The sequence below is a fragment of the Crocodylus siamensis genome, chromosome 4 (genome assembly GCF_052110815.1).
Source record: "Crocodylus siamensis isolate JL-2025a chromosome 4, ASM5211081v1, whole genome shotgun sequence".
In the NCBI taxonomy this organism is placed as follows: Eukaryota; Metazoa; Chordata; order Crocodylia; family Crocodylidae; genus Crocodylus; species Crocodylus siamensis.
In genome coordinates this window covers 170,353,930-170,380,440 of record NC_143398.1, presented here as the reverse complement: position 1 = coordinate 170,380,440, position 26,511 = coordinate 170,353,930, and the positions used below count along the sequence as shown (strand labels likewise).

General features: G+C 44.1%; 1 protein-coding gene across 1 annotated transcript in view; it reads left to right on the top strand.

The window, feature by feature from the left end:
* LANCL1 (LanC like glutathione S-transferase 1) overlaps positions 1-17,500 on the top strand; it is a 31,056-nt gene extending 13,556 nt beyond the window's left edge. Inside the window, exons 4-10 of the mRNA XM_090044912.1 lie at positions 4,405-4,612; positions 8,906-9,041; positions 9,408-9,554; positions 12,052-12,234; positions 12,712-12,888; positions 13,571-13,643; positions 15,211-17,500. Coding sequence (XP_089901038.1) covers positions 4,405-4,612; positions 8,906-9,041; positions 9,408-9,554; positions 12,052-12,234; positions 12,712-12,888; positions 13,571-13,643; positions 15,211-15,287 — 1,001 coding nt within the window. The 3' untranslated portion in view covers positions 15,288-17,500. The remainder of the gene's footprint in view (positions 1-4,404; positions 4,613-8,905; positions 9,042-9,407; positions 9,555-12,051; positions 12,235-12,711; positions 12,889-13,570; positions 13,644-15,210) is intronic.
* The last annotated feature ends 9,011 nt before the right edge of the window (positions 17,501-26,511 follow it).

Here is a 26,511-nt window from a genome sequence, read left to right as displayed (position 1 = left end):
GCATGAGTGGAGCCTGTTGGTGCCTGCACCACCCCTCCCTGCACTGGGGGGATTAAACCACCACTTCCCTTCAGGCTACTGGGGTGTGGCCCCACCCCCACTCCTGCCACCAGCCAGTGAGTGAGCAGGGGTTGGGGACCTGGGAACCCCTAACAGGGGCTGCTTCCTCCCTCCCCCTCCAGGCAGACCCCAGATGTGGTCCCTGTAGGTCATGGTGCAAGTTTAAACCCCTCCCCAATCATACTCAGGCCTGCCTGGGCCTGGCCAGGCCCCTTCCCTCAGCTTAGTTTGCCTCCAGCTGAGGGCTTGCTCCCGCACCCTCCCACCCCCCCCAGCTTCTGGCCTGAGCCACTGCAGACCTGTGCCTGCATTTCCTGGGTCAAAAGTGAATGTCTGGTCACTTGCAAATTGGTGCAATCTATGCAGGTTAGACTAACCCGCAAAGATTGAATCAATTCAGGCTCCGGCTTTTTGAATGTCTGTCCCTAGTCATAGTAATCAGAAAAATTCACTTCTCGTGGTATGTTTGTGATCTTTATGAAACAAGTTCACTGCAGTTCAGTTCCTAGAATCCTGCAATACCATAGTCTCACTGGAGCCCTTATTGGCAGTCTCAGCAGAGACCAAGACTGAACTGATACTAAAACCATGAACTTCTTGCCCTAACTTCCTTTTACGTAGGTTTATTATTGCTGCTCTTGGTGGTGTCCCTCACAACACAAGAGATCATCTGTGTTGTGAGCTGCCTTCCCCCTCATTCACAAGTTTTGAGTTCAGTGGGTAGATAGTGTTTTTGCCTTCCTAATGATTTAACTTTTCCTTCTCCGCTCACTAACATGCATGGATGAAATTGTATTCTTTCAGCCTTTCAAGATAATCTATACATGTTATGGCAAGATGCTAAATAAATTAAAACCTCAGACAGCTCTGGCAGTATATTTTTAAGAGATTCATCATGGTTGCTACAGCAAGGGTCATAAGCGCTGGTTGTCTTGGGCAGCCATACGATGTGTACCTCCCTTTCAACTATGTGCATTTAGAAAACATCTCCCCCACCAGAAAAAGCCCTATCAGAATAAAACATTCTCTACAAACATTTGTCCCCCCGGAAAAAGGAGAGAAGAAATGCTCTATGTGATATACTAGTCACATTGCTCAATGTATTCTCGAAGGTGCTAGACAAAACTACGAAGATGAGGTACTAAGAGAATCTATGTAAAAGAACTAAACAGGAGAATCCTGTGCTATGGCAGGTCATATATGGCCATCTGTGCAGGAGCTCTCTCTGTGTGCAAGTACATGGTTGTATGATATAGCTACCTGTGTTCAGAGCAATTCAACTGTATATGGGGCAGGAAGGGTGCAAGGATAGAAGGTTGTGATTCATTCCAATATCCACCCCTCTGGTTGTTACATACCATGTATATAGTGCTTGAGGCACACTGCAGATATTAAACCAACCTCTTAATCATTATGCCAGTTCCAGAGATTAAGCGTTATTCTCCTAGAGAACTGAGGCATTCTCCTAGAGAACTGTGAAGCGACTTGCCTGAACCCACACTGCTTGCATGGCAGTACTGGGATTGTGAGGCAGCACTACCCAACTCCCAGCCCCATGTTTTCCATCTACATCATGCTGCGTCTAAAATAACATATTTACCTGAATCCAAGATGATCCTGAAGGTAAGACGACTCCCAGTAATTAGATTCTACACGTGGAAAATTTGTTATAATTTTCCGTGTAGAGAATCTAATCACTGGAGGGACATCTTAAATTCATTTCCACCAATGCTGCAGCAGGGAAATTGAGAGCAGGCAGTGAAGGGCAGGCAGTGGTTGGGAGTCAAGCAGCTTAATCCATTCCACCTGTTCTCCCCACCACTTCTGCCCCTTACATAACCATGGGCCCCCTACCCCTGCTTCCCCCCCTGCCCCCACCACCCCTGGCTTACACTTGTTCCACTCAGACAGGTTCTAGCCCGCTCCAGTCACGGGCATAGAGCATGGCCCCAGCCTGGCCTGGTAGCATTGGCAGCAGCATGACAGCTCTGACCTTAGCTCCAGCACCTGACCAGAACTGCCACTGCTGCCAAATCAGAGCACGGGTAAATGGCAGGGGAAGGCAGAGAGGAGGGGACAGCAACAGATGTGGCTCTAGCCCCTCGGGGCCAAAGCCGCAGTAGCTGCATGTCCCACCCACTGCCTCATATGCAAATCCAAGATAAGGGACTTTTTTTTTCCTCCCATGTTAAATGGGAAAGAAAGTCTTGTCATGGATTAGAGTAAATACAGTATTGAGCAGATACTGAACATTGGCCGACTTACATGTATAATGGCTTCACTTTTTAAAGACCATTTCTTGTCTATTACTGGCAAATGCATCTGTCCTAGCATATATGTCTTCCCATGCAAATTATCATAGTGACAGTTCTAGGATATAGATTTTAGATCCAATTCTAGTGACTTTTGGTTTTAGAAAAACTGTTGCATGATTTGGGGAGGCATGATTTGGCCAAGCTGCTTGGCCACCAGAAATGCTGCTGCTGCCACCATGCTGCCAAAGCACATGCGTGTTCATGCACTTCTCGAGATGTGGTGGAAATTTTTTTAGTGTAGATGGAGCCTAACTGTGGCTTGAAGCCTTTGGATACATTGCAAAAAACAGTTTACATTAAAGAACCGATTTGGTGTTTTGGGAGGGAATGCAACTTGCCAAAAGAAAAGGAAAATGGTAGGGGAGGAAGAAGAGGGAGAAAGCAATGGAATGAAAATAAAATGACAAGACTTCATCCCTTTTTATTTTTCTACATTTCAGTTTATAGGATGTGACTTCCATAAATAAATAGAGTAGTGAGAACACAGTGGGATTAGAAGCTCCTTAGAAGGTAAAAAATTAAACATTAAAATAACTCTAGATTCTGAGTTTTTGAAATTTGTATCAAATCTGTTAAAAACCTAGATGCTGTGGTAGGTGCTAAATAAATCATGGAGAGTCACTTGACATTTGCTAGGCAGAATACAAGGGCTTCCCTTCAAAAAGAGCTTCATGTCCCGTCCTTACAAACTTGAGCAATGGTTCTATACATCTGAGCTTCCCTCTGTGGAAATACTAGCTCTGAACAGCTCAGAGAGAGGACAAGGTTATTAACTTTGGCAGGAAATGGAAATTTGTCCTTAATATACATGTGAAATTGAATTGTCTGTAGCACGAAGCTTTGGAGATTACCCATGCAAAATGAGAAAATGATCTAAATTTAAAATTGTCCCCAGTACAGTGGAAAGTAATTTTGAAGGCTGCCTTTTTTTTTTTTTTTTTTTTTTTTTTTACTGCATCGAAATCTGAAGAGATTGGCTCTATTAATTTAGGCTTAAACACAGGACCTGTGTCTTCTTAGAAATGGTTAATGAGATGGAAAGTGTACTGTACGGGGCAAAATGAGATTTTCTGGAAATGATACAGGCCACTAGCTTCTCTGATGCATATTCTTTGAGGATGCCCTGAGACCATGGATCCATTTGAAGACGCCTTCCAACTAGCCAGTTTTTAGAAGGGAGGCTCTATCTAGTGTGACAGACCTTTTGAATAAGGACATGCTGATGACTCCTCCTTATGTATAACAGGCTTCAAGAGCAGGATGAGAGAGGAGCAGAGCGAGGCTCAAAGCAAAAATCACTGACACAGCTTTTTAGCAGCAGCATTGTTTATGTGGCTGGGTGCCTCCTTTGAAAGATCTAGGGGAGGAAGAATTCATTTGCCTAGGTTTTGAATAGCTTTTTTATGCCTCAGAGAAGGGCTGCACTAAGGAATAGCATGGGAGAAGCAAAAGGAGGCGGGGAGGGAGAAACTCTTTGTTTACAGTACTTGCTCTTGAAACAGCTGATTCTCTGCCCGGAGAGAAATAAATGTCCATTCTCAAAGAATCCTTCCCTTTCCTCTGAGGGTCCAAACTACTGCAGAGCATGTTAGCTTAGTGATCACCAGGACATGCAAGGGGATCATAATCACCTTGTCATTCCCATATTGTTTGATGAGACAGGGCAAAACAAGGTGTCCTGGTAAAGATAAACAGATGACAATATGGTAAAGGCTAGAGATCTGCTTTAACTGCAAATATCATCTTGTCCATCAAAGACACTTTTAGGAAGGGTAGATTTATACCTTATAGACTAAATTAAAGAGATATATTTGTTGATACCATTTGGGAAGTGGTCTGTTTAGCTATAAATGAAGGAATATTAATGCCTCAGATGAGATGAGGGGTAAATCTGGGTGTTCACTATTTTGTCCTCCATCATACACAGTTTGGAAATTTTATATTTTAAATAGAGCTGCAGAGGTATGCAGCACATAGGGAGGAGGACAGAATATGCAGCCCTGGGCTGAAGCCATTTACTCCTTTGCAGGTATCGCCTTACTTTACCTACACCTGTATGATGTGTACGGAGACCCATCCTACCTCCAGGTGGCACAGGAGTATGTGAAGAAGAGCCTAAGCTGTCTCACAAAGCGGTCCATCACCTTCTTGTGCGGGGATGCAGGGCCTCTGGCAATTGGTGCTGTAGTATATCACAAGCTGCAACATGAGAAGCAAGCAGAAGACTGCATCACACGGTAACGTTTGATGGTTTGTCTTTGTCCAAGTGATCTGAATGTTTTTGCTCTAGGATTCAACACTAGCTCAGACATATGTCAGCCTTCTACCAGGTTATACAGACTTCTACCAGCCCCTTTTAGCCTTGTTAGAGTCTGCTGTGATGCTTTACTTGAAGGAGAAAATTCAGCAGTTGGACAAGAAATATAAAAGAGAATTTTCATGTCATAGAGAAATGGCGATCATTAAAGACATAAATGGAGCCTGGCTGACTGCCCATTTGTTACAGCCTATGTACTGGGATGGTGGGCAGAATAGCTATCATTGAGCCAGTATTGCCACTGCAGTCAAACAGGGGGGAACGGATAAGACAATCACACTTGCTTTTTCAGTTTTTATCATTTAAAAATAAGGACTAATTTCTGGAGGAAACAAAACCCAGTTCTGTAGTTGATTTAAAAATGGAAAAAAATATTGGAAACATATAGTCATCATTTGTCCCTTATTTTGAAATTCAGAAACACTTTACTAGGGACATGATGCGACTAAAGGGTTGTTGACTTGAAGTTTCTTTGTTTATCTTTCTTAATGGTGTCTTTAGTTGTATTATTCATGATTGCATGTGCTCACAAGCAGTGAGGTAAGCATCCAGTGGAAAAATACCATTTAGTAAAGGTAGGCAGTCACATTTTGTGGTAAGTTTCAAGGGTAGATCCTCTAGAAGGAGTTTTAAAATGCTGAAAAAAAATATCGCAGCAGTTTCTGTTGAAAGGCAAGCAGCAAAAAAGCACAACAACTCTTACCAGCTTCAGAAGTATGAGCAGAACAGCCTGAGCAAACTAGCTAAAAGGTCTATACAGCTCCATCAATTAAAAATCAAGGGATTCAGATCAACCAAAAAAGTTTATCAGAGTTCCCATTAATTTATATTTGTAATTAATATTTACTGCTTTTATGTATTAATTTATTGCTGCTAAAATATGCAGGTTTGACCAGTCTGGTTAGAAGTCCCCTTATTTATGCCTGACATACATGTGTGGTTTTAACAATTTTGAATTGGTTAACATGGTATCAGATTGACTCTTGCTATTGTGAATACTACTCTTTTTGAACTATGGTGTATAGTGTTGGAGGGAATTGAACCCCAAATTGAAGAAGCCTCCCTTTCTCCTCTCCCCCCCCTTCCTTCCTGCTTACAGACATGGGGAAAAAATGGCACTTTAAACTTGGCGCACCCCCTCATCAAGCACAGCAAATGTTCAAAAGAAGCATCATGTTAGTTGGACCTGGCTCACCCAACTTTTGTAGAGATCAGGAATTTCATCAGGGTTTTTTGGCACTTACCTAATAGCTGAATAGCTGATTGAATAGCCCAAAAGCTCTGCTGAAGTGCCTAATCTATACAGAGGCTGCAGAGCTGGGTCAAACTAACACACTGCTTCTTTCGGTAAAAGACTGTTTTTGCTTTGTTTTTTTCATGTCTGTCAGTGCCTTATTCCTTAACTGTCCCTTTACCTGTTCCTTTTTCTAGACTAGCTCAGTTTTATGGTAGAGTGGAAATTCAGTTTAATTCTGCAGTGCCATCTAATGGCTTATAGAGAACAATGCCTGTAATTGTGTTACTCTGAAGTAGAAGCAGAAAAGAGAAAATGGGGCATTCATGAAGCAGTGGTTAGGTTGCTCTGTCTCTACTGCTTGCTACTAATTATTTAGCTCTGACCAACCTGCCATTTAAGTTAGGAAAATGACTTCCTGCCAGAAATATTTCCAGTTAACAAAATGCAGAATGGGTTTTGGATTTCTTTTTTGAGCTCCAAAAGCATTTGCCAAGTTCTGGAGTACAAAGCAGGGAAAGCTCTTTGCTTCTAATTTGGAGAACAATGGCAATTGCTGTGACTGGTCCTGTTTTTCTCCTTGTACATTTGAGTACAGTATTCCTGCAAAGTCTGAAGAGATGTGTATCAGAAGAGCACTCCCTGCCTTCCCTCTCCCTCTGTCTTTTTAGGGGGCTGCTAGCTTTTCTAAATGAACTCATAACCAATAAATGTGTGTTACCTTCCTGAGAGGCTTGAATGTTTCAAGGCAGCCCATTTTCCAGGAGCTTATGAAAACCTGGTCTATGCTCTTAGGGACTGCAATTCAGATTTTTTCCTGTTATCTTCTAGTAATTCAGGAGGTCAAGTATTTATTTTTAGTGCCGTTGACATACAAAATCTTGTCTCCTGATGCATCAGCACGCTTTCATTTCATCCAGACCCTATTGATTTTTCAGCAGTTGTAATAGTGGATTAATTTAAGAGCAGTGCTTCTAATTCTCAAGCATCTTCACTACCTGCCTTGTGCTAGGGAAGAGTATTCAGGGTATAGTTAGTGCTGCCAGGTGTCAGGCATCTCACATCACACATGCACATATGGTAGCCTTGCTGTGCTTGACTGTATTGCTACGGGCTTCTCTCATTTACTCTGCAGTTCAGCTTCCCAGATGCTGACAGAATTTGTTCTGCAGGCTCTCTTCCTTCTCCCCTCACTGCGCCAGCTGGTGGAAGCAGCTACTGCAACAGTAGCACATAGGGAGAAAACACTAGCTTACTTGTTCAACAGCAAAATTACCCTGCACCCCCAATCCCTCTGCCCATGGCCTACCACTTATCCATCTTTTATTCACACTCATCTGTCTGAAGCACCCAATCTCTGTCCCTTAGACCCAGGCATCTTCATCACCAAACCCAGTGTTGGGCTCTTCCTGGAATCCATCCTGGCTCTTCCCAGGCACTCCTTTCTTCCCATACCAGGCTCCAGCTACTTCACCTACCTCTCTAGAAATAGCATCATGTTGGAGTCTGAGGAGGGCTCTTGACCCTGGGGGATTGGTGGAAGGTAGGGGCCTGCCAACCATATTTGTTCTGTATGCTCTGGAGATGTTAGAAATCATGGTCTTGCTCTCATCGGGAGGAGAGTCCCACAAGAAGCAGCACAGCACTTAGCAGAGCAAATGTACTCTGAGAAGATGGAGACAGTGCTCCTCTAGACTCTTTGCCTTTAAAATATCTCCCATTATCTTGAGTCCAGCACCAAGGGAAAGCTCCCTTACACTCAATTTCAGACCCCAGCCCCCACCATCTAATACCAAGGGGCTGCTTCTTCCTTCTAAAACAAATTGTTCTGCCTAAGAGCAAGTACTGACAATGTACCTTTTGCTCACATTGCTTGTGACCCAGAAACCCAGAACATGCAGGTCCTCAGAAGTGTTAGCTCCTTTGTCTTGTACCTGCCAGAGTGGCAGCAGGAGGGACGGGAAGAAGCAGCCTTGAAGAAACCCTGTGTTCATGCTTTTATGAAAGTAAGGGTGTTTGGAAGGCCAGTCTCTCAGGGAGGAGGGAAAAACCTACTCTCCTTTCTGCATCCTGCTTACTGCTCTGACAGGGAAGGACAGCTCACCTTGTTGGAAGAGGCAAAACAGAGACTAATTTGCATCATGAGCGATTGGGCTGCAAAGCACCGTTAAGAGCCGTCAGTCATTGTTAGCACTGCAGAAGTATCACTGACTTGCAACCTGCTAATAGTCTGAAAAATTACACCAGAACTTTTCAGACTCTATCAGGCTCCTGGCTCTGTGTCCCTGAGCAAAAGTCTCATACAGTCTCATACAGTCCACATGGTAGCTCACTGCTGTCCTAGACTGATCCAGTGATCAGAACTGGTTAACCCAGATGGCTGATTGGTAGCAGACCACTTCTTCTGTTCCCCATAGAGGTTATCAGAAGTAGGCAACCTCTGGCACGGGTGTCAGAGTGTGGCACTCAAAGGCATTTTGCTTGCTATGTATGCCTCAGGGCGAACATCAGGCAAGGTGCTGGAGCTGCACTGCCACAACAAGGATTAGACCTCTCGTGGCTTCTCCCCATCCACCCCAGCACTCCAACCTCTTACAAGTCAAGGTTGCGGCACTGCTGACCTATGAAACAGTTATTCCGCAACCACCGCTTTCCCACTGGTCTGTTTCTCTTTTATTTCTTCCATTTTTTTCCTTGCCAAGGGTGAGGCTAAAGCCATTTTGGAACAGCAAGGGAAAGCTAGTTTATGTTTACGGTTAGGACTTTTGAATGTAAGGGTGGGATATGCAAAAGCTCTTGGACTTGGCTTAGCTCTATCCCTCTTTAAGTTGATGGTAATGCTCCCACTGACTGTCACAGTAAAAGGGTTAGGTTGATGGGTTTTGCCTTTGAAGATGCTGCTTGTAGAATGGAAGCCAAATTTCTGAAGGCGTTACTACACTCTTTCAGGGGTTTTCTCATGTGAGTTTTTCTTTCCAGTTTGCTGCATTTACACAAACTTGATGCACGAGTGCCTGATGAACTGCTTTATGGGCGCATAGGATACCTCTATGCACTGGTCTTTGTGAACAAGCATTTTGGAGAGGAAAAGATCCCTCAGAGCCACATTCAACAGGTACCGTGTGACCACTCCAATGAAGATTTAGTTAGCTTCCTGAACCCTTATTTGTCTTCTGTCTATCCCCTTCCAGCACATCCTTGGGTAAAAAGATGCTACTCTAAATAATCCTGGTGTGTCTGAAAGCTACAACATGGTGATCCAGCTGCTCCTGGAAGTGCCTTTCTTATAGAGAAATACTGTACCAAATGCCCTTCTTAATCATTTATGCCTGTACAGAGTTAAAGAACTCTCTGTTCCACTCCCCCTTCCATAGCCTGGACTACGTGCAGAATAACAAAATAATTTTGCTTTCTGAGCCTCCACGTACTGGCTCTGAGCTATCTCAAGGCAGTACTTACTGGCATCTGATTTTGCCCTCAGGTCTCCGAAGCAGTTGTGGCATCTGGTGAGAACCTGGCCAAAAGGAGGAACTTCACAGCAAAGAGCCCACTGATGTATGAGTGGTACCAGGAATATTACATAGGGGCAGCCCATGGCCTGGCAGGAATTTATTATTATCTCATGCAGGTGAGAGATTCCTGGAGGGAAAAATCCTTGCCAGCTGTTTCACGTCTGCTAATGCTCTTCAATTAGAACTTGGGACACCTAGCAGATTTCTGATTGGCTCTTGGTGATGTCATAGTCATGTCAGTCCTGCTGTTCTGTCTGGCGGGTTTGCTCATTTGTTTGATTATGAATCCCATTTCAAAATACTCCTAAAATGGTCTGGACTGGGTGCTTCTAGGGCAGGGGATGGCAACCTATAGTGCATGGGCTAGATCCAGTTTGCCAAATGATTTCATCCACCCACAAAGCCCAGAAATTGGTGGCATCTGGGCAGCAAGGAGAGTCTGCTGCTTTCAGTGGCAGCCAGGTCACGTGCAACAGCAATAATTTGGCACCAGGGAGAAGCAGCGGCATCTGGGTCAGAAAGACCTGCTTCTCCTCAGACCAAACTGCATTATTTCAGCTCATAGCTGTGAAATGGTAGCCAACCCCCATTCTAGGGGATTATTACACTCTGAAGTGTTTAGTCATCTACTGTACATATCCAGACCTGACTACATTGCCCCAGAAATGCACTGTGTCTTGTACCAGACCTAGTTCTGCAAGGTACAGAGCATCTTCAGGTCCCACTGAAGTTTATAGCTTTATCATTTACATGAAGTAGACTTCTCTCACCCTAGTATGTGCCTTGCATCTTTGGCCAGTGTTTCCGTGGAACTGGAGGGTTTGCTGATCCTTTTAAAGTGAAACCCCCTGCAGCAAACACCTGGTGAAAGAGATTAAATTGCAGTGAAAGTGCAGAGAAAATGCCTACGGTTCCAAATCAGAGCTTGGATCCGAACATTAAAAGTGGGATTTTCCAAAGCAATTACCTTGGGCCTACTTCCACTCCCACCAGAGCCTTTGATAACCCCCTATTGGTGTCAACAGGAGCAGAGTGAGGTGAATGCAAGTTGCTTTTGAAAATACAACTGTACATAGTAGATATATTCCTAGTGATAAATTATTACCACCATCACCATCCCACTTCATGGGTATGTTTATAGTGTGAGGGAGTCTTCTCAGAGCTTGACTAATGCCAACAATTTGGAGGTCATATGATAACATCTCCCCTTTGAACAATGCTTTTTTTTTACCCCTGACATTTAGCTGTCAGTTTTCAGCAGCTTGTCGTGTAGATCTGGCACTTAAAGAAAGGCAGGCAAGTGGAGTGGGAATGAGGCACAGAAATAGGAGCACCTATATGTTCTCTGACCTCTGACTCTTTCTGTATGACTGAACCATTTTCCCTTCTCTGAAAAGAGAATAATGATCTTCTCCCACAAATAATTGTGAGAATTAGATTAACATTTAAGTTCTTTAAAAGTCTAAGAAAGAGCAATATTACCCTCATATTTTCCAAATGATAATAATTAAAGCTAAACAGTGCAAATAATTAAAACAGCCACCTAAACAACCTTCAGTGCCCACTCTAGTCTGGCTTCAGTGAGGTGCTCTACTATGCAGGACAGGGATTTGGGGCTTTCATGCAAAAGAGGTGGTCACTTCCTTTCTAAAGTTTCAAGCAGCAGCTGGTCTACAAGTAATGAAGGAAGAGTCAGCCAAGCATAATGCACCAAAAGTCTGAAGGGAAGTGTATCAAGGACGGTACAAAGAAGGACGTCTGACTCTAAAGTTCTTTATCTCTAGTAGTTTTATGGTACAGGTATTGATTTTTAATTTTCAGGTTATGAATTTGGGAATGTTTCAGTTCTTAGCTTCAGATGCTCATTCCAAGGGTTTCAGAGCTGCCAAGTGAACATAGAAACTATATTTAATACCTTGGCCAGTACAATGTAATTAGGAGAGGACATTGAGGACCCACTCCTGCTTCCATTGAGGTGTGGGGTGAAATAGCTCCCTTATTTTTACCTTTGAAGCTGTTTGTACAATCATAAGAACTGTAATCCTACAGTTGGGCTGGTATAGCAGCTCAAGATAAGGCTGTGGTGTCCTACCTGGGTGACTCTTAATCTGGTAGATCTCAGTGTCTGAAAAGCATTCATGTTGTTCACCCTAAATTTTCTTTGCCTGGATTTCATTCCTGTACTCCTAGTCAGACCCCTCACAGACTTCCTTCAGTAATTCCTAATCTTCAGATTTTCCGTATACGTTTTCTTCTTGCCTCTGATAGGCCCAAAGACACCCTGATTTTGTTCCTCTTGCTGGAGGGTTAGAAGTGCCAGGCAGTGTTGCTGCAGAGAGAGATGGATTGGAGTCTGACAAGAAGTGAGTCCTTACCTGAGGCACTAATCAGGTACTGTTCTCCAGACCAAGCTTTGTGGAGGCATCAAAACCAAGATACAAGCTAAAATGTTACAGCTAAAGCTGCAGGAAAAAATCTACTTCACCAGACTCTGGATTTGATGCACAAAATGCTTCTGCCACTAGAGCTGACTGCAGTTTGGATAAGGGAATAGCATAGCTGTTTCTACTTTTACAGTCTCTCTCTTTCTTTCTTTCTCTCTCTCTCTCTTAGTCTGGTCTTGGTGTGAGCCAAGTGAAGTTACACAATACTGTCAAGCCCAGCATGGATTATGTTTGCCAGCTGAAGTTCCCTTCAGGCAATTACCCACCTTGTATCGATGACACCAGAGACCTGCTTGTCCACTGGTGCCACGGAGCACCTGGTGTGATCTACATGCTTGCACAGGCCTATAAGGTACAGAACAACCCAAGAGGCATCCAACATGGAACTTGATCTCTAAAATACTTCTACTTGGCAATGCCCTGCTCTAACAGGGGATGTAATATGAGAATGAAATTGCTATTGACACATGCCCACACCAACTAAAATGGAAATTAGACTTTAAAAAATGACTTCTGAAAACGTCCCAGTCACGTACTCTGAGTACAGGGCACTCCTGTTGCTCAAGGAGTCAGCCATGTGTTTTATTCGGTGGCAGATGACTAATGGTGACAGCTAGTTGTGAGTTAAATAATGGACATGCTGCTCCATTCATCACATTAAAAATCTTTGAAAGTAGACGGCAAAGTCACAGCACCATTGCTTAAGTAGGAGAGGAGATAATTAGCCAGGGAGCATGGGCCTTGCCCCCTTCCCCACCCCCCCCAGCATGGATAATGGCAGGGCTGAGGGGCTAATTGCAGCAAAATGGAACCTCTCTTGTCTTCACAGGTGTTTGGTGACCAGCAATACCTGAATGATGCCCTTCAGTGTGCAGAAGTGATCTGGCAGTTTGGATTGCTGAAGAAAGGGTATGGGCTCTGCCATGGGACAGCTGGCAATGCCTATGCCTTCCTGACACTATACAACCTCACTCAGAACATGAAATACCTGTACAGGGCCTGCAAGGTAAATATCTGGATCAGCAATACAGAGAGATATTGGGTCATAGAAAAACTAAATACCATACTTGTTGAACAGTGACATTGTAGGTGTGATCATCCATGGATATAAAAGAACTGGGATCATATAGTACCTTTCCTTGGGCCGCCATAGTAGTTGGGAGAGATCAGGGAACCTTTCTGGCTTCACGCAGCCTTTCATCCAGTCTGAGGAGGAAACAGTGGTAGTCCGAGCTAAGCAGGAATTTTACAACTTTTAACTTTGTACCGCTCAGTTTTCTGAAGTTATCCTATAAAAAATCATGGGAATATCTCCCGCTAAAGAGAAGAACCTGTCAGCATGGTGTCGGTTATAACTAGCATTCTGAAGAAGGTTCCCATGAGGAGATGATTTTCCTTTGCACTCTATGTGATTCTGCTCTTAACATTGTAATCTTCTTTTTAGACTGGCAGAGAGGCAGCTAGCACTATTACGAACTCATCTCACTTAAACCAGCATGGTCTTTAAACAGAGTTCAGTCACTGTCCTTTATCAGCAGCGCAGGGAGTAGCAATGTGATAGAGATACTTGTTGACCCTTCTTTAACGGCAGCATATATCATGGAGATCAGAGCATAGTGGGGGGTGTATTTTTAAGCTTACTATCACATCTGGTAGAGAGTCTGGAATCAGTATTTGTCCTTCCATAGTTTGCAGAGTGGTGTTTGAGCTATGGGCAGCATGGATGCCGGACTCCAGACACACCCTTCTCTCTCTTTGAAGGTAATCTCTATCTTGGCTCTGTTCGGTATATTATTCTTAATATTCTCTGAATCTTGAATCTGATTTATGTTGAAGTAAATTGAGAATAACTCCCTTAAAGGCCTTTTAAAATCAGTGTTAGCAGAAAATTCCACCCCCTGCACCCCTCCATCCCCACCTTGTCTTCCCCCTCCCCTCTCCAAAGTGCGATATTAGTAGCAGGGAATAATGGGCACAGCAGGAGTTCCCTAGTCTGTTGCAATCCTGGCTAGGAGGCCTGGAGGTTCACAAACCAGTGCGTGCTCAGATCTTGTACAGTACACAATTCTCACAGGTAATTCGTTACTAGCCTACAGTAATTGCACACTGGCTCCCCAGATGGCTTTTCTGCTCTGCATTAAGCAGTAAGCATCCAGATCTTTTCCCTTTCACTCCAAAGAACAATAAAGAAATGAACAAAAGAAGCCATTGATCTGGCCTTTGATTGGGCAACTGATGGCTCCCCTTAATGCAAACACCTCTGCTGCTCTGTAGGTGCTGGAGACACACATACTGAGCCAGTTCCTTGGCTGACACAAGTCATCCTGGCTCCATTAGAACAAGGACAGTTTACATTCACTGAGGATTTAGGACAACATTTTTCAAAGACACTAAAGGCCAGATATTTCAAACATTCAGGTGCTGAAACCCAAGGTACCTAGGAGAGTTTTCAAAAGTACTAAGGCACTTCTGTGCGTTTTTCAGGGCCTGCATATCATTGAAAATCTGACTCTGTCATTTTGAAAAACTGGATATAGGCTTCTAAATCATTTAAGTACTTTTGAAAATGTTCTGTAGCCCTCAGTCTTCATGCCTCATTCACACTAGTTCTGATTTACTCTAAGTAAATATTGATGCACATGGGGAATTCTAATGTAATAAAGGGCTTAGTCTGTCTATCTGTAATGCTTTTGGCCAACTGCTGAGAGGGTGAGCAATGATTGGCTACGCGGGCCAAAGTTTGAACCATGGCCAGGGAAGTTTGTGGCAGCAGCGAGCATACCCTGGCCGCTCGAGCAGTGGAGCTTCCCCACGCCTCCCTGCCTGAGGGTGAATGGGAGTGGGGAATGGTGGCGGCGCCTCCCTGATGCCTGTCCCTGACACTCCCCAAAACAGGTGGCAGGGAGAGGAAGGCAGTGGGCAGGGAGAGAGGGAAGTGGGGTGGGGGGCAGCGAAATGGTGGGGGGTTGTCACAATGGTGGTTGTTGTCAGAGCCGGGCAGCAGGGAAGGAAGGAAGGGAGGGGATTGGGGGGGTCACGGTGGTGGCACCTGCCCTTCTACCTGGCCATGACAACAGCCAACAGGAAGGGGGAGGCAGCAGAGAAGGAGGGAGGGGAAGGGAGAGGAGAGGCAAGGAAAGTCCCGCTGCCAGGTGGACAAGGGAGGGAACCGGAGGCTGGAGGAGGCGGCAGCAGACGGAGTGTTTGCATGGCCAGCCCTGGGGGGAGGTGGGTGTAAACACTCCCTGAAATCAGTCATGCTTGATAGGACTAGCTAATTGCCCACTATAATACACTTGGAGCAGTAACTTTTTGTCTGTTTCTTCAGGAATGGCTGGAACCATTTATTTTCTTGCTGATATCCTGGTGCCAACAAAAGCCAAGTTCCCAGCATTTGAACTATAAAGTCCTTCCATGCATTTCCCTGCATGAATCTTACCATACTCCATGGCACTGGGACAAGTGGAGCAAACTTGCTCGTTCCTCTTTCTAAACTCATCTCTTGCCTAACAGAGTAAACCAATCCTGTTGCTGACATTGTTTTTATTCTTTTCCATGCTGTGGTTTTTGCTTTGTTTAGTTAAAAAAAATTCTTAGCTCTTGTTGACCTCTAAGCAAGGTGGGGGGAAGGAAATGTACAGTATTTTGTTGGATATACGTACTCAGAGTTTTGCTATCTTATGTATCCAGTTTCCAAGGAGGAGAAAACATGTATTGGAGGTAACTTTCTCCAATCAAGTTTGTCGTGACTATTAGTGATGGAAGCTTAGATAAAATTGTCTTAGAGGGACAAAAGATAATGTGTTAAGACTATTACCCTCTCATTTGCCCCTAAATATGTCCAGTCCAGTTATCCAGGGGGTCAGCAGTTCATAGCTGAGGTGCTCCTTGGGTAGGTAATTGTGATGGACCACAGAAATGGGAAGAGTGTTTATTTCTGCTTCCCTAGCAGACTGCAAGTGTCACAGCTATAACTGACATGCCAAAGTCCTGTCTTAGACTCGCACCTTTTTGCTTTATAAGCAAAGACGATGTTTAGCTCTTTGTACTTATTGTCAGTGACGAATGGACAGATGAGTAATCCACAAGCTATTGTGCTTATCCACCATGTTACTCTAACCTATGCAGAAGTAGATCCATGAGTCACAGCAAGTTTCTGCTTAAAAGAAAATTAATCTACTACCAAGGGTGATTGCTTCCTTAATGCATTAATTTTGGGAAGCTTTTGTGGTTTGTTTAAATTTCAGTGTAATGTTATAGGTCTTAGGTGGAATCAGGCCTGTCAACAGATATGGCAGACAGGGAATTGATTTCACTGTGTTTTGTCAGCGTCAAACCTATTATTAATGTGGGTGCTGTTTACAACTTTACAGGATTGTTATCCATCTTAGTTCTTTATCTGCTTGCCTGATAAGTTGGTACCTTAGTAACTTGGCTCACTTATTGAACACTGTAGCCGATATGTAAGTAAGAATCCACCCAACCAAAAGTTGGAAAATCTGCCTCAAATTAGCGTTGTCCAGTCACTGAACAAGGTCCTTTGGTAGGTATTAATCAGCATCACTCCTTTCATGGAGGTACAGTGATCAACAGCTGTCCCAGTAAACTCCTGATATGTGAGCATTCTCCATGAGTGGTGGGAATTCTGGAGCCTGCTTCTGTGTATTTCCACTAGCTGCTGGAGGTGACCTTATGGTCATCACCTTACAAAGCCACAGTCCTGAAGAAGGAGGAAAGTGGTTTTGTTCTCTCAGGCTGCTGGCAGTGAGTAGCTAGATTTGCTACTAGTACCTAACTCTGCAGTTGTCATATACCACGTCTGCACAGAAATCAGAAAGGTGAGTGCAGCCCATGGAAGCACACCTTTGCTGCACTTAATGTACAGTAGCAAAACCATGGCAGCACAGGCTTCCAGAGGAGCATCTCTTTCCCACACTGAGACCCATGCTATCACAGCTTTGCTACTCAGGGTGCCCAAGCTAGCTAGATGCCAGCCAGCTCACCTGCATTGAAACATGCCACAGTCAGCAGAAAGATCCATAAACACCAAATTGCTTGAGCTAATAGTAAGCCATGTTCCACATAGATTCCTTCAGCACCACAGGCAAGCCTCACAGTGTCATTGACTTTCTTACAAAGGGCTTCAGCACTAATTGTGCAGACAATTAATTAGAAAAAATTAAAACACAATGAAGTTAATCTGCCTTTGGCTAGGTGTCCCTGCTGAAAGCATCGTGCTCCTTTGGACTAGCTAAGTCTCTTGCTGCTGTGTTTCTGAGCATTACACGCTAGACTGAGTGACCATAAAGAAAGCATGACCTCTAGGGAAGAGGATTTGACTAATCACATAGTTGTAGGAAGCACTGTAAATTTAGCCTAGCTGTAAATTAACTTGCATCTTGTCTGAAGTGGCAACTGAATTGCCACTCTTGTTGAGACATCTGGATTTCTGCTGAACACAGTTTCTATTAATGAAAAAAATTGTACAACCGATTGCATGGAGTGCTCCAGCTGCATGTATTATACTGCGCTTGTACGTGTATTAGTTGAGCACAGCTAGGGGCACTTTGTACAATTGTTAGGTGGAAAGCTGTTTAATAAAACACAAAATAAACACAGTTTGGGTCCTTTCTTCATAAATTTATTCATTGCTTATACCTAACATCTGTGCCTTGAGAGGGCAGAGTGAACTGACAGCAGCTGCGCCTCTGCTTAGGGGAGCACCTTAAAAGAATCAATTGGAACTTATTTGTATGCTGCTAAATATGTGGATGGGAGACCTGCAAAACTGAAGGCCAACTCTGTTTTCATGGAAAAGTGTGAATGTCTTAACAGTGCTGGGTAACTCCTATCTCCCATGCCCTCTAGCTGCATCTGTTGAAAATGGCTTTATGGTAAGCCTACAGCTACCATGTTCTTAGCTCTCACAATTTTCTCACAGGTTTTACTCTCTTCCCCATAAAACTACAGCTCCTGGAACTGAGAAATCTCTGTTTTCATCTAGAAAAGATTTCTAGGACTCATGCAGAGAAACCGATAACCTAAAGCTCAGAAGACAAAAAAAACCCAAAAAGGGTTTTCACATCTTAGGATTTCAAAGCAAGTCTTATGATTTTGGGAGAGGTGCTTCAGCTCTGTATTTACTGAAACATTTCTGCATTGCCCACAGCATGAATAAAATAGGATACACAGACTGCTTCTTATCCACAGTATCTCCATAAACCTCCGCACATGTCTCTTGTCGCTACTACTGATGGCCCAACTGCAACTTGCAATAACCATTTGTATCACTCTGGCTATAAACAGACATCATCCTTGGAGCGGATCAGCCTCCCAAGGGCAACTGGAGAACTCAGGAAGCTCTGGGCTACCCATGCTCTCCCCCAGTAAAGCAAACACATCTGCTGAAAAAAGCATCACTTTTTTTTACTGCCTACCATCACAGCCACAATTTTGGGCATTTGTGGTTTGACAAGGGACAGGGATTTCTGTTTGTTTGGGCTTTGTGCCACCATAAACATTTTCACAATTCTTACTTGCTCTAAGATAGTCCTGGCTTGTTCTTTTATGATTATTTTTTGGCTATTGCTTTTTCCCATTTAAAATTGGGGGAGGAGACAGCTGAGTAGCTTTAGTTATCTCACTGAAGAACAAAGAACAAAGAATGTTTTGGGGTCTTGGCTTGTCACCGCACAGCATTTTCTGCACTTCCATTTGTGAAAAGGGCACAAAAATTTAAGGCATTTTGCCCTATTTTGTCCTTTGCAAGACAATTTCATTTCAATATTCTATATTCCCAACCCCTGTGACTTTCACTTAGGCTAGGTCCACACTGTCTCCAAGCTATGTCTGGGATTGCCACCAAACATACCCCATCCACTTGCTCTGACTCCACGCCTGACAAAACCCAAAAATGAGGCATTGAAACTGGGTAAGAGTTTCCTGACCACAAACCCCACTACTGCTCTCTGGCTTCCAGTTTTGGGCACCCTTGACATGCACTTGACTGCTCTACGGTGACTACACTGCTTGATTTCCAGGCAGGACAGAGTGTGACAGGCAGGTTTCTTGGCACTGCTCCCAGCCTCAGGTTGGAGGCAATAGATATAAATTTTGGAATCTGGTCCTGAAATAGTTTATTCCATTAAAACTCCCCTAAATGTAATATTAATCTTTAGAGAAAGTCAGAACATGCCTAGATACTCGTAAAAGAACACTATTCTCTTGAACATCCTATTGCCAGTCTCTTAGGGTACCTATACACAACCGTGGAGGCTGCTCCAATGTGCTGTAATTACCATGGTGTGGTAGTGTGGTAGTTACCATGCTCCAGCAGCCTCCCATGTGTCAAGTGTCAGCATCCCTGTGCTCATTTAATGAGCTTTAGTTCAAGTCCCCCCACTGCCATTTTGAAGCACGGGGACACTGATACTCGAGATGTTGTGGTGCTTTAATTAAAGTGGTGCCCCCCTCACCCGCCCTCCGGAGCATGTGTAAAAGTGCCCTTAATGTTCAATGTTTAGACCAAGTATAACAAAAGAATGGAGAAGAATTAAAATAATATTCGATATCTTGCTTGGCTGACTACTTCATGTTCATCATTTGCACTTCCTGGTCCATGTAATATCGTGACTGGCGGCACACTGTTGGTGCCTGCCACTTCAGGGGCCGAGTCAAGCAGCCAGCAGGTGCTTGATTGTGGTGGGCATTTGAGAACCATGGCCGCCTATATAAACAGCAGTTTGTCACTGGCAGGCAGGAAACTGCTTGGCTCAGCTGCTGTATGAGAACATCTACAGGTAGGAGCAGGAGGCTTTTGGTCCTAGGCATGACCTAAAACTGCACCCTGCCGGGTGCGGGTGTCCTGGTAGGGCTCCCAGTGGCATGGGAGCCTCCAGGAAAATGCCAGACTAGTTACCACCCCGGTGGAAGGTGGATTGGGGTGCCTCAGTAACCCCTAGCCCCCACATCACTATGGGTAGCAGTTGGGCCAGGCAGGGCTATGGCCACCTGAGCCCCCACTGGGCAGGGAAGCCCTGTAGCCCCAGTGAGGGGGTAGAAGATGTGGAGCCCCAGTGAGGGGGCGGATGTAGAGCCCCAGTGAGGGGGGAAACCAGAGGGCTGGGAGCCCGGTGTGTGTGTGAGAGTGGGTATAGAGTGCCAGGGAGGAGCCAGGGCAAGGCTGGCCCTGGTTGGGTAATTGGCTGGCCCCTATCCTGGTGAGGGTTGCAAGAGAGGCTCAAAAGACAGTACGTCTGCCACCCAAGGTGTGCGCTAGATAAAACCTATGGCCAAAAGGGCCCACTCCAAGAGAGAGCAAGGCAGCATAAGTTGTCAATGCGTGAAAGACCCTGTGAGAGGAGGTGGAGCGTGAGAGGCATGTGTGTCTGAGGCCTGACAATGAAGGCTAAGCTGGGTCTGGCTGTAGGCTGGGAGCATTGTGTCACCTGGATGCCATCCGCAAGGCTTGGGCTGCCGTGTAGGGGAGGAACGGAGCTGAAGATAGTGCCCCCTGGCATTGGGGCAAAAATGGGCAGCCTCCTGCCTAATTAGAACCAATTAAGAAACAACAAGGCATGGCAGACAAGTGAGGCAGGCGGTTGGCCCAGAAACAGGTGGGTGGGCCAATGGCAGACCGGCCCTGAGAAAGCCCCCTGTTACAGTGACATTGCTCATATACTGTGCAACGCATACCCATGCAACCTGTCCCATGGTCTGCAAGAAAGTGCTTGTTAGTCACAACAGCAGCAAAGCTGAAACTAAAGAGACAGCAAGCAGCACATGCACAGAATGGAAGGGGATGAGAAGCAGACCTGGGCACCTTTGTTGTGGTTCCAGGTCTTTCAAAAATGCTGATCCAGTTTATTCAGCAAGAGAACAAAAGACATATATTGGAAGGAATCATTTGAAAACAATGAACTTTTAAAGATGGGTTAAAAACCAACTAGAATATCCCCTTAAGAAAATAATAAAAATAATCTGTTATTACTTTCCCTTCACCCTAATTTCATGTTTGACTGATGTGACTGACCCTCAGCTCTGTCAGTATGATGAAAGATACACCCAATATTATTACCCAAACAGTAGCTCCAGGTGTCCAAACCTACTGAGGAACCATCTGTAACTTTAGCTCTCATGAGTTGACAACAAGCACAATTAAGAGAGAGATGAAATAAAGATAGGGGCATTGAAAAGAGACAGATCTGTTATTGCTGCTCATGGCCAACTAGTTTAATTTCCCATTTCTGCATGATATTAACTTTTCATATGCCCACAAATTACAATCTGCACTGACACTAAATCTACAGTTAATGTTCTACTTCTACACAAATAAGCATTAGAAATTGTTGCAAGGCACTACGTTATTATTCAGTCAGATGCACAGCTCCTTTGATAGATCAGTTTATAAACTAGCATCACGATCATTTAATATATTTTGGGTGATGGAGCTTCACTCTCTGAAAACGCTTAAAACTAAAATGATCCACAGCAAACTTTGTGCCTTCAATTTTGTATAATTGTGTTAGTACATTTATCATTATGAATTATGTATTGCACCCAAGAAGGCAATGTTAAAAGAATACTACAAAGGCTGCCAAGTCAAGCACTTGAGAATTAGGAAATGCCAGAATTAGGTCTTCCTGTGCAATCTAAATTCAGCCCCCTTGAGCGTACACAGCATGATATTTTAATTACATGATCACGTACTGTTTTCCATAAGATTCCTGCCTCATTCATTACCCAAATACACTCAGAAATGAACCACTATTGTATGTAATCTTTGCTGTTCAGTAAGTGCCCCCTTCCCCTGTAACTGCACACCATTCAATCCCCTGCTATGAATATAGAATGATTAGTTTCTTGGTGCTTATGACTACAGCATCTCATTGCTTCACGTTGTTCCTCCTGAACAACACTCCAAAAGTGTGTATTACCTCTCCTCTATGGATAAGGAGTTTAGATACAGAGAGATTAAGGTCCATGGTTCACTAATTTGCAGTGTCCAATCTGAGACGGCGTAGGACCTGATTTTCAGAGTATTGCACACTTTATATGTTCAAAGCTATTCTTGATCAAAAATTCCAGCTGTGAGTACTCAGCACTACTGCAAATGAGACCTCATAGTCACAAAATGGGCACTCATACAATGAGAAACACACAGCTGGCCCATAGTTTTGTCTCCTTGCCCAGCCAGTCCCAGTCTTCCCCAGCCTGGCCTTTGTTCAGTTTCAGTCCCCATAGCCCAGCTCATATTTCCAATCTCTGCCATAACTTTGCCCTGCTGCTAGCTCCCAGGCCCAATCATCATTCACCTCCAGATCTTTGTCCCAATATACTCCCCCTTAGACAGTGCATGGAGCTCATGCCCTGCTCTCCCACGCCTCACTGTGCTACTGTCCAGCTCTAGGTTTTGTCTCTTCTGCATGTCTGTGAGGCAACTTTCTCTGCCCAGCCTGGGAGTCATAGGCAGTGACCTGCTCCCAGTCCTGGTACTTGGCGCTACAGCTCCCGGCATAGAAATTGTACAGAAAGTTTTGCTTCTGCAGCCCTGGGCTGGAATATGCTCAGTGCAGATGGAGTTTTTGGAGACTGGCTGCCAAGTGATCACATCTCTACCAATCATTTGTAAAATGAGATTTTTCAAAGGCTTATAACAAGGCCAAATAGGGTGGTTTTCATGGGGATAGCAAAAAGAATGTCCCTGGCAACAGTGCAATGGCCCTGCCAAGTTAAGTCCCTTCTCCAAAGCATGGGGATGCTGGAGCTTTACAGCAAAACAGTTGCAAGAATTCTTTTACAATGGAGAAAACAACATATTTTCCCTTGTTCTCATTTGCTGAAATGATTCACCCCCTTTAGCTGATGCCTTCCAGAACAATTGAATTGGAGCCAGACTCCCAGCCCAGGGAAACTTCAGCCCAAACAATTACATCTGGCAAGGGTAAAAAGCACCTGAAGACAAGCACTGGTAATAGACAGCATCACATAGCCTTAATAATAGGCAGTGGCAGCTGGAGAGAATTTCTGACTGTTGAAATCACCAGGAGCTTTGCCAAAAGACTTCAGTGTAGCCAGGAGTTTATCCTGGGTGTTGAATTCACACGCTTAAGCTACTGAAATTGGGCATTGTTAAGGAAGCATCATTTTAAAATACTGGTCTATATATTTGTTTCTTGGGTTCCAATTCCTGCTGTGCTGCACATCTGTCTACAACAATAGCTTAAAATCTAGAAGTGTTTTCTTTTCTTAAAAAAGATCCAATTCTTGGCTGCGTTTCATATACTTAGCACATAAAGATGAGGCTGGAACTGGATGCAAGGTAATATTCTGGAAGAGAGCTAAGCTTAGGAAAGCATTTTAACCTTTAGTCTTTTTCCCAAGTTGTTTCATGCTGGATGTACAGCTATTAGAGTATATTTGATAAATGAATATTAAGTCCTTGAGTCTTCATGCTCTGTAAAATGAAGTTAATAAGAATGTTGTTTTTTTTTCTGTCTCTGAGCACTTGCAGCCTTCATGCTCATGAGAACACTTCACCCATCACCAGGTAGGTTTCTATAGCAAGTCCTGGTTAAAAATATGGTGGGGTGACTAAAGAGGAAGAGAGTTTCCTTCCAGCAGATGGCAGTACAATTTAAGAGTAATGGCATTCACAAGGCTTGATCATTAAAGAGTTTACCAAGTTTGTTTGGCCTTTTGCTGCATAAAATAGGTGGTGACTCACTCTGTAAATCATGTTGTTCATGCATTTTAAAAGTATTACTGTCACTGGTACACACTGGGGCAAATTTAGCAGGTATGACACAAAGCATATCCATTGCATTGACTTCACTGGAGTTTCACCTCCATCCTGCTGGAAGCCCAGTCACTGAATTTAGCCTAATTACTAAAATAATGGTCATCCAACATCTAATTCTATATTGTTGGGGTCAGACAGCCCTATGCAGTATGGTCAGTACAGAATAGAGACATATGGAAATAAAAATAATTACCAAGGGCTTGACTGTCTTTTCAAGTAATGTCTATTACATGGCTTGGAAATAATAGCATTGCATTTCTGGGGTCCTTTCCATCCAAGGCTATCTATCTGCACCATCAACAAACATTTAATCACATTAGAGACCAAGACCTACAATCAATAGCACCATCTGAAGAAACAGATGAGAGTTCTCACAGCCATCCTTTTAACCAAAATTCCTGATGCAAAGCTTTATTTAGTCTTACATTTATGTTCCAAATGTTGTTTGATGTCATTCAAGTCTAATGTCACTTCTTCATTTTATCCTATTCTGCAAAAGGATCCACTAGAGTAGTTGCAGTGACTTCAGTAGGGCTCTGAACTGTCCAAATTACAGGATATTTATGGGTAACTACAAGCAAAGGACAGCTGACAGCATCAGGGGCCATGAGCATCGTTAGTGAGAGAAAAAAACATGGTAACTGGAAACACAAGAGTTGGAGGAGCAAAGTTAACTATGTCTGATTCTGGTCTCCTTTACAGTGTAAATACATTAACAGATTTAGGCTCTCACTCAGCAGAGTACTACTCTTCACTAATATAAACAAAAATGTTATATGAATAAAATATATCTCACCCCTAACTTATACTTGATATTCTGCCTGGAGTCACAATCATGTGACTCCAGTAGGTGGCCTCTACACACATGCCCAAAGGTCTTTAATCCAGTTCTAACTTCATGTGCCATTTTTCTGTTGAACCATTCTGTAGATTTAACCTTAAGAGAAGGAGCAACATCTGCTGGTCTAAGACCCCTAATGAAACCCACCCAAAACTTCAAATGACTTGCCTGGAGACCTGGGGTGTGCATGGGGTCTACTTCCCCATTGTTTTGTCCCTCATGCAGTTATTTATGTACAGACTGTGTCAGATTCCCTGGAACCCATTGGAACAATACTGATTTACACGAGCTGATGACATGGCCTGTGGAAAGTAACTGCAAAATAATCAGCCCAACATGTTCCAATATCATGTGACTGGCATAAAAATCATGAAATGATAAAACAACATATTTTTGGATTCTTTATTTGCCTTACAGTGTATGAACCTTTCAGGTGCAGAAATACACTTTAAAACAAAATAAAACCTGAGAATTTCAAAATTACATGACTCTAAGGAGCTGGCAAGCATCGTAGCTCGGCTACTGGGATGGGTCTTCAAGAACTCATGTCACTCAGGCAAAGTGCCTGAGGATTGGAAGAAGGCCAATGTGGTTCCTATCTTCAGGAAAGGGGGGAAAGTAGAACTGGGGAACTAAAGGTCCATCAGCCTGACCTCCATCCCCAGGAAGATCTTGGAGAAAGTCATGAGAGAGACCATTCTTGACAAGCTGGCTGAAGGCAACTTCTTGAGGGATAGCCAGCGCAGGCTTGTTGCAGGTAGGTCTTGCCTGACCAATCTCATCTCCTTCTACGACCAGGTGACATCACCTGGACAAGGGAGAAGAGATTGATGTCATATATCTCGACTTTAAAAAAGCTTTTGATCTGGTATCCCATGATCATCTTATAGAAAAACTGGCCAACTGCGGCCTCGGCTACATCACAGTCCACTGGCTGGGGAGTTGGCTTCAAGGTCAGACTCAGAGAGTGGTAATTGACAGAAGTCGATTATTGTGGTGCACCATGACCAGTGGGGTCGCCGAAGGCTCCGTCCTTGGACCTATCCTTTTCAGCATCTTCATTAATGATGTGGACATTGGTATCAGGAGCGGACAGGCCAAGTTCGCTGATGACACCAAACTTTGGGGTAAAGAGTCCACACCCAAGGACAGGATGGTGATCTAGGCCAACACTGACAGGCTCGTAATATGGGTGGATGAAAACCTGATAGTCTTCAACTCTGAAAAATGCAAGGTACTCCACCTTCAGAAGAAAAACCCACAGCATGCTTATAGGCTCGGCAGTGCTATGCTTGCTAGCACCATGGCCAAAAGGGACTTGGGGGTCATGATTGAGCACAAGATGAATATGAGCCACCAATATGATATTGCAGCTGGCAAAGTGAGCAAAACTCTGACTTGCATCCATAGATGCTTCTCTAGCAAATCCCAGGATGTCATCCTCCCACTGTACTCGGCCTTGGTGACACTACAGCTGGAGTACTGTATCCAATTCTGAGCTCCACAATTTAAAAAGTATTTGGAGAAGCTTGAGTCCAGAGGAGAGCCACACGCATGATCAGAAGGCAGGAAAACAGGCCTTATGATCAGAGGCTGAGATCTACGGGACTCTTCAATCTGGAAAAGCGCAGGCTTGGGGGGACCTGGTGGCTGCCTATAAGTATATAAGGGGTGTACATCAGGATCTAGGGGAATGCCTGTTCACCAGAGCACCCCATGGGATGACAAGGTCAAATGGTCACAAATTTCTCTAAGATTGTTTCAGGCTGGACATAAGGAAGAACTTCTTTACAGTCTGAGCCCCCAAGACCTGGAACAGACTGCCACCAGAGGTGGTACAAGCACCTACTCCGGATTCCTTTAAGAGTCAATTGGACCGTTATCTTGCTAGGATCTTGTGACCCCAGCTGACTTCCTGCCCCTGGGGCAGGGGGGCTGGACTCGATGATCTTCCAAGGTTCCTTCCAGCCCTAATGTCTATGAAATCT